At 51.2% G+C, this 7853-nt stretch overlaps 1 protein-coding gene across 1 annotated transcript in view; it reads left to right on the forward strand.

The window, feature by feature from the left end:
• The window catches only part of sh3bp2 (SH3-domain binding protein 2), a 49836-nt gene extending 42665 nt beyond the window's left edge, over positions 1-7171 (forward strand). The window contains exons 10-13 of the mRNA XM_072453616.1: positions 451-506; positions 1534-1606; positions 4164-4223; positions 6349-7171. Coding sequence (XP_072309717.1) covers positions 451-506; positions 1534-1606; positions 4164-4223; positions 6349-6477 — 318 coding nt within the window. The 3' untranslated portion in view covers positions 6478-7171. The remainder of the gene's footprint in view (positions 1-450; positions 507-1533; positions 1607-4163; positions 4224-6348) is intronic.
• The last annotated feature ends 682 nt before the right edge of the window (positions 7172-7853 follow it).

Genomic DNA, 7853 nt, shown 5'->3' on the forward strand with positions numbered 1-7853 from the left:
ATTGGACCCAGTGCTGACCCCTGAGGGTCACCGTAAGTTACTTTAAAACAAGGTGAGGAGCTCTGGTTTACATTAACAAACTGTTAACACCCTCATGTGCTGCTGAAGCCCCCACAGGCCCCTCATGTGCTGCTGAAGCCCCCACAGGCCCCTCATGTGCTGCTGAAGCCCCCACAGGCCCCTCATGTGCTGCTGAAGCACCCACAGGCCCCTCATGTGCTGCTGAAGCCCCCACAGGCCCCTCATGTGCTGCTGAAGCCCCCACAGGCCCCTCATGTGCTGCTGAAGCACCCACAGGCCCCTCATGTGCTGCTGAAGCCCCCACAGGCCCCTCATGTGCTGCTGAAGCCCCCACAGGCCCCTCATGTGCTGCTGAAGCACCCACAGGCCCCTCATGTGCTGCTGAAGCCCCCACAGGCCCCTCATGTGCTGCTTGTGCTTGTGTTCCAGGTGCAGCTTCCAAACAGCATTTTCATCGACTCTACAGAGACCAGCTACGTAGAAAAGTAAGTGCCAACTTCCTGTTCCGGGCTGACTTCCTGTTCCGGGCTGACTTCCTGTTCCGGGCTGACTTCCTGTTCCGGGCTGACTTCCTTTGACCACCAGAATCTCAGAAAGGACAAACAAAAGATCAGACACAAGAGTGGTAATGTCTCACAAGCTAACGAGGCTAACATGGCTAACAGGCCCCTCCCCCTGCAGCAGGAGTTTCACCAGCTCTTTTATAATCATAAATAATAATAATACACTAATAATAAACAGTAATCCTTTCCTGTAGCACTTGAGAATGGGCAGCAGATCATTCTTTAAAACGATATTTTTTTGATTATTATTATTATGACACATCGTGAAATCACTTATATTAAAGGCGCAATGGACGATTTGAGAACTCAGGCGGAAGTGCCCATGCCACTCCCCCGTGCTCATGCCACTCCCCCGTGCTCATGCCACTCCCCCGTGCTCAAGCCACTCCCCCGTGCTCATGCCACTCCCCCGTGTGGACTGATATAACACACACGTGTGTTTGTTTATTAGCTCTGATCACATAGTCTCTCGTCTCCGTAGATTTCCGTCTCTTCTGAGCTTGAACTGTCTTTCTCCGTCTTCATTTTGTCCAGTCACTGAGGGAACTATATTATGATAGATCAATGCGCTTAGACACAGGGAAACATGCTGCTGCAGGTGAACGAGGCTCCGCAGGTGAACGAGGCTCCGCAGGTGAACCAGGCTCTGCAGGTGCAGTAGGTGCGTTCTATGATTGACACGTGGCAAGACTAATCGGCCGTCCACGCCACGAGGAAATGAGGCTCAGATTTGGGCCAAAGAAATCGTCCATTACGTCTTTAATAATGACAGAAATCAGAACGATAGCTCGTACCACCAAAGATTCATTTAGTCTGGTCACAGTGCAGTGTGTTTACTGTGATACCGCCATCTAGTGGATCAGAAGAAAAGGACATTGCTATTGTTAAAGTGCTGAACAGACGGATTCACCTGAGACATTCTCGTCTTCTGCTACGTCATGTTTCACAGGTTGTTCCGAGAGAGCAGTGTCTGTCCTGACGGGCTGTACGCCGTCCGCAACTCAGGGACCAAGACCTCCAAGGTCAGACCTCCTCCTGCTCCTCAAGCATGTCCTCATGTCCTGTGTGTGTCCTCATGTCCTGTGTGTGTCCTCATGTCCTGTGTGTGTCCTCATGTCCCGTGTGTGTCCTCATGTCCCGTTTGTGTCCTCATGTCCTGTGTGTGTCCTCATGTCCCGTGTGTGTCCTCATTAGATTAGATTAGATTAGATTCAACTTTATTGTCATTGCACAGAGTACAGGTACTAAGACAACGAAATGCAGTTAGCATCAACCAGAAGTGCAAAACAGCAGTTAAAAGTGCAGAGTATGTAAAGTGAATCAGTGAATAAATACAGAATGTACAGTAGGGGGCCGTATGGGGTATGAGCAGTTGTCCACAATCACTGTGTGTGTGTGTGGCAGTCTACAGTCTCTGTATGTGCATGTCTGTGTGTGTGTGTGTGTGGGGGGGGGGACATTGAGGTAGAGAGTTCAGCAGGATGACCGCTGCAGGGAGGAAGCTTTTCCTGAACCTGCTGGTCCGGGAATGGAGCACCCTGTAGCGCCTCCCGGAGGGGAGGAGGGCAAACAGTTGGTGGCTGGGGTGAGAGCTGTCTCTGACGATGCTGCGCGCCCTCTGCAGGCACCTCTTGCTCTGGACAGTCTCAATGGAGGGGAGTGAGGAACCTGTGATGCGTTGGGCGGTTTTCACCACCCTCTGGAGTGACTTCCGGTCCGCAGCAGAGCAGCTGCCATACCAAACTGAGACACAGTTGGTAAGGATGCTCTCGATGGTGCAGCGGTAAAAGTTCACCAAGATCAGAGGAGACAGGTGGGCCTTCTTCAACCTCCTCAGGAAGAAGAGACGCTGGTGTGCCTTCTTGACCAGGGTTGAGGTGTTGAGAGACCAAGAGAGATCCTCGGAGATGTGGACACCCAGGAACTTGAAGCTGGTGACACGCTCGACCTCCGTCCCGTCGATAAGGATGGGGGTGTGTGTGCCACTCTTCTTCCTGAAGTCCACGATGAGCTCTTTGGTCTTCTTGGTATTGAGAGCCAGGTTGTTGGCGGCGCACCACACTGCCAGATGCTGAACCTCTTCTCTATACGCCGTCTCATCGTTGTTGTTGATGAGGCCAACCACCGTTATGTCGTCTGCAAACTTGACAATGGTGTTAGAACCATGTACAGGTGTGCAGTCGTGGGTGAAGAGGGAGTAGAGGAGAGGACTCAGCACACAGCCCTGTGGGACACCGGTGTTCAGGATGAGTGTAGAGGAGGTGTGGTTTTCCAGCTTAACAAACTGGGGTCTGTTGGTTAGGAAGTCCAGAACCCAGTTGCAGAGGGAAGCATCGATACCCAGGTCACTGAGTTTGGTCATCAGTTTGGAGGGGATGATGGTGTTGAATGCTGAGCTAAAGTCAATGAACATCATTCTCACATAGGTGTTGTTATTGTCCTGTGTGTGTCCTCATGTGCTGTGTGTGTCCTCATGTCCCGTGTGTGTCCTCATGTCCCGTGTGTGTCCTCATGTCCCGTGTGTGTCCTCATGTCCTGTTTGTGTCCTCATGTCCTGTGTGTGTCCTCATGTCCTGTTTGTGTCCTCATGTCCCGTGATTGTCCTCATGTCCCGCGTGTGTCCTCATGTCCCGTGTGTGTCCTCATGTCCCGTGTGTGTCCTCATGTCCTGTTTGTGTCCTCATGTCCTGTTTGTGTCCTCATGTCCTGTTTGTTTCCTCATGTCCCGTGTGTGTCCTCATGTCCCGTGTGTGTCCTCATGTCCTGTGTGTGTCCTCATGTCCTGTTTGTGTCCTCATGTCCTGTTTGTGTCCTCATGTCCTGTGTGTGTCCTCATGTCCTGTTTGTGTCCTCATGTCCCGTGTGTGTCCTCATGTCCTGTGTGTGTCCTCATGTCCTGTTTGTGTCCTCATGTCCTGTTTGTGTCCTCATGTCCCGTGTGTGTCCTCATGTCCCGTGTGTGTCCTCATGTCCTGTTTGTGTCCTCATGTCCCGTGTGTGTCCTCATGTCCTGTTTGTGTCCTCATGTCCTGTTTGTGTCCTCATGTCCCGTGTGTGTCTTCATGTCCCGTGTGGGTCCTCATGTCCTGTTTGTGTCCTCATGTCCCGTGTGTGTCCTCATGTCCTGTTTGTGTCCTCATGTCCTGTTTGTGTCCTCATGTCCCGTGTGTGTCTTCATGTCCCGTGTGGGTCCTCATGTCCCGTGTGTGTCCTCCTGTTTGTGTCCTCATGTCCTGTTTGTGTCCTCATGTCCCGTTTGTGTCCTCATGTCCCGTGTGTGTCCTCATGTCCCGTGTGTGTCCTCCTGTTTGTGTCCTCATGTCCTGTGTGTGTCCTCATGTCCCGTGTGTGTCCTCATGTCCCGTGTGTGTCCTCATGTCCCATGTGTGTCCTCGTGTCCCGTGTGTGTCCTCCTGTTTGTGTCCTCATGTCCTGTTTGTGTCCTCATGTCCCGTGTGTGTCCTCATGTCCCATGTGTGTCCTCATGTCCCGTGTGTGTCCTCATGTGCTGTGTGTGTCCTCATGTCCCGTGTGTGTCCTCATGTCCCGTGTGTGTCCTCATGTCCCGTGTGTGTGCAGGTGCTGGTGGTGTGGGACATCAGCATCCACAAGGCTCGCAACTACAGGCTGTTTGAGGAGGTGAGGACACCACATGTCCAATCTGAAACAACTGGACACAAGGACACAAGACAGAGGGACACAAGGACACAAGACAGAGGGACACAAGGACACAAGACAGAGGGACACAAGGACACAAGGACACAAGGCAGAGGGACACAAGGACACAAGACAGAGGGACACAAGTACACAAGGACACAAGACAGAGGGACACAAGGACACAAGACAGAGGGACACAAGGACACAAGGACACAAGACAGAGGGACACAAGGACAAAAGGACACAAGACAAAGGGACACAAGGACACAAGACAGAGGGACACAAGGACACAAGACAGAGGGACACAAGGACACAAGACACAAGGACACAAGACAGCGGGACACAAGGACACAAGACAGAGGGACACAAGGACACAAGACAGAGGGACACAAGGACACAAGACAGAGGGACACAAGGACACAAGGACACAAGGCAGAGGGACACAAGGACACAAGACAGAGGGACACAAGTACACAAGGACACAAGACAGAGGGACACAAGGACACAAGACAGAGGGACACAAGGACACAAGACAGAGGGACACAAGGACAAAAGGACACAAGACAAAGTGACACAAGGACACAAGACAGAGGGACACAAGGACACAAGACAGAGGGACACAAGGAGACAAGACACAAGGACACAAGACAGAGGGACACAAGACAGAGGGACACAAGGACACAAGACAGAGGGACACAAGGACACAAGACAGAGGGACACAAGGACCCAAGACAGAGGGACACAAGGACACAAGACAGAGGGACACAAGACAGAGGGACACAAGGACACAAGACAGAGGGACACAAGGACACAAGACAAAGGGACACAAGGACACAAGACAGAGGAACACAAGGACACAAGACAGAGGGACACAAGGACACAAGACACAGGGACACAAGGACACAAGACAGAGGGACACAAGGACACAAGACAGAGGGACACAAGGACACAAGACAGAGGGACACAAGGACACAAGACACAGGGTCACAAGGACACAAGACAGAGGGACACAAGGACACAAGACAGAGGGACACAAGGACACAAGACACAGGGACACAAGGACACAAGACAGAGGGACACAAGGACACAAGGACACAAGGCAGAGGGACACAAGTACACAAGGACACAAGACAGAGGGACACAAGTACACAAGGACACAAGACAGAGGGACACAAGGACACAAGACAGAGGGACACAAGGACACAAGACAGAGGGACACAAGGACACAAGGACACAAGACAAAGGGACACAAGGACACAAGACAGAGGGACACAAGGACACAAGACAGAGGGACACAAGGACACAAGGACACAAGGACACAAGACAGAGGGACACAAGGACACAAGGACACAAGGCAGAGGGACACAAGGACACAAGACAGAGGGACACAGGGACACAAGGACACAAGACAGAGGGAAGTCGATAGAAACTATGTAGAACTGTCAATCACATGTGAAAATGATCTGCACAAAGTGATTTATGTGAAAAAACGTATCACAGAAAAAGAAAAGATGCTTTAAAAACACAAACAGTTAAAAACATAAATGATTCATATAAAATAAAAGTAGATCTGACTCTGGCACCAGCAGGAGGCCGCTCCATGTTTAGTCCTGACTCTGGCACCAGCAGGAGGCCGGTCCATGTTTAGTCCTGACTCTGGCACCAGCAGGAGGCCCGTCCATGTTTAGTCCTGACTCTGGCACCAGCAGGAGGCCGCTCCATGTTTAGTCCTGACTCTGGCACCAGCAGGAGGCCGCTCCATGTTTAGTCCTGACTCTGGCACCAGCAGGAGGCCGGTCCATGTTTAGTCCTGACTCTGGCACCAGCAGGAGGCCGGTCCATGTTTAGTCCTGACTCTGGCACCAGCAGGAGGCCGCTCCATGTTTAGTCCTGACTCTGGCACCAGCAGGAGGCCGGTCCATGTTTAGTCCTGACTCTGGCACCAGCAGGAGGCCGGTCCATGTTTAGTCCTGACTCTGGCACCAGCAGGAGGCCGGTCCATGTTTAGTCCTGACTCTGGCACCAGCAGGAGGCCGGTCCATGTTTAGTCCTGACTCTGGCACCAGCAGGAGGCCGCTCCATGACTCTGGTCCTTGTGTATCTGCAGAATGGATGCATCTTCCTGGACACTGAGCTGACCTTTCCCAGCCTGGCCATCCTGGTTGAACACTACCACATTCACCCGTTGCCCCAGCACGGCTCGCTCTGCCTGCAGAAGCCTTACGGACCCACCTGACCACCACCACCACCATGTTTTATTTATTTATTTTATTTGAAAAAATGTATTAACGTTACAAATCATTCATTAACAGAACTTGAATTTATAAACTCACAATCTCCAAGTCAATCCACATGGACTTTAAAGACTCTAGAGACGCCAACTCTCAAGCACACGGCTCGTTTTGCAACTGACGAAGGCGGAGCGTGTGGGACGCCCCCTTCCCCCTCTTGACCGCTGCCCCCTCTTGACCGCTGCCACCTCCTGACCGCTGCCCCCTCTTGACCGCTGCCACCTCTTGACCGCTGCCACCTCCTGACCGCTGCCACCTCCTGACCGCTGCCACCTCCTGACCGCTGCCCCCTCTTGACCGCTGCCCCCTCTTGACCGCTGCCACCTCCTGACCGCTGCCACCTCCTGACCGCTGCCCCTTCTTGACCGCTGCCCCCTCTTGACCGCTGCCACCTCCTGACCGCTGCCACCTCCTGACCGCTGCCCCTTCTTGACCGCTGCCACCTCTTGACCGCTGCCACCTCCTGACCGCTGCCCCTTCCTGACCGCTGCCCCCTCTTGACCGCTGCCCCCTCTTGACCGCTGCCCCCTCTTGACCGCTGCCCCCTCTTGACCGCTGCCACCTCCTGACCGCTGCCACATCCTGCCACCTCCTGACCTTCTCTCTGTACATTTAAATATTTGCCTCTTTTTTACTATTAAACATACTGGATTTATATACATATATATATATATATATATATATATATATATATATATATATATATATATATATATATATATATATATATATATATATATATATATATATATATGTATTTATGTATACTTGTAAATGTGTATCAACAATCATGTTTTTTGACAAATAAATATATTTTGATATATATATATATATTTGATTCTTTTCTGTATTTGGTTCTAGGGCAAAGTGTTGTGTGCTTGGCCCCGCCCACCTGTGACCTCACTTCCTGTGAAAGACCTATGAAAGTCCCGTTTGTCCTCAGAGGATTCTCTGTTGTCCAGACCTTAAATCTGAGTCTGAGCTGCAGCGGTGACGTTTTCATCGTTAGGACGCATTATTTTATTACTTTTTTAATGAAATATATTGCACGAGGGGGCGAAATATTAATATAAATATAATTTTGATTTCAAAAGATGTTTTCTTCCGGGTTTGCCCAAAACGCACCACGCGGCGCTCAGGAGCGTGTCACAGTCAATAATAGAATAGATCCATAGTAACAGTAGATTTAGCGTGTTTTCGACAGAACTGACGCTTAAGTGTGCGCCTTTAGTCACGGCAAAACGCGCTGAAGAAAATGTGGTAAACGGGTTTAAAATGATTTGGCGCGCAGCAGCTGGCAAACGGGCACGGTCCCCGGGAC

Source organism: Eucyclogobius newberryi, unplaced genomic scaffold (assembly GCF_026437365.1).
Source record: "Eucyclogobius newberryi isolate DKJ021-1_F unplaced genomic scaffold, fEucNew1.0.hap1 SCAF_2, whole genome shotgun sequence".
Taxonomy (NCBI): Eukaryota; Metazoa; Chordata; class Actinopteri; order Gobiiformes; family Gobiidae; genus Eucyclogobius; species Eucyclogobius newberryi.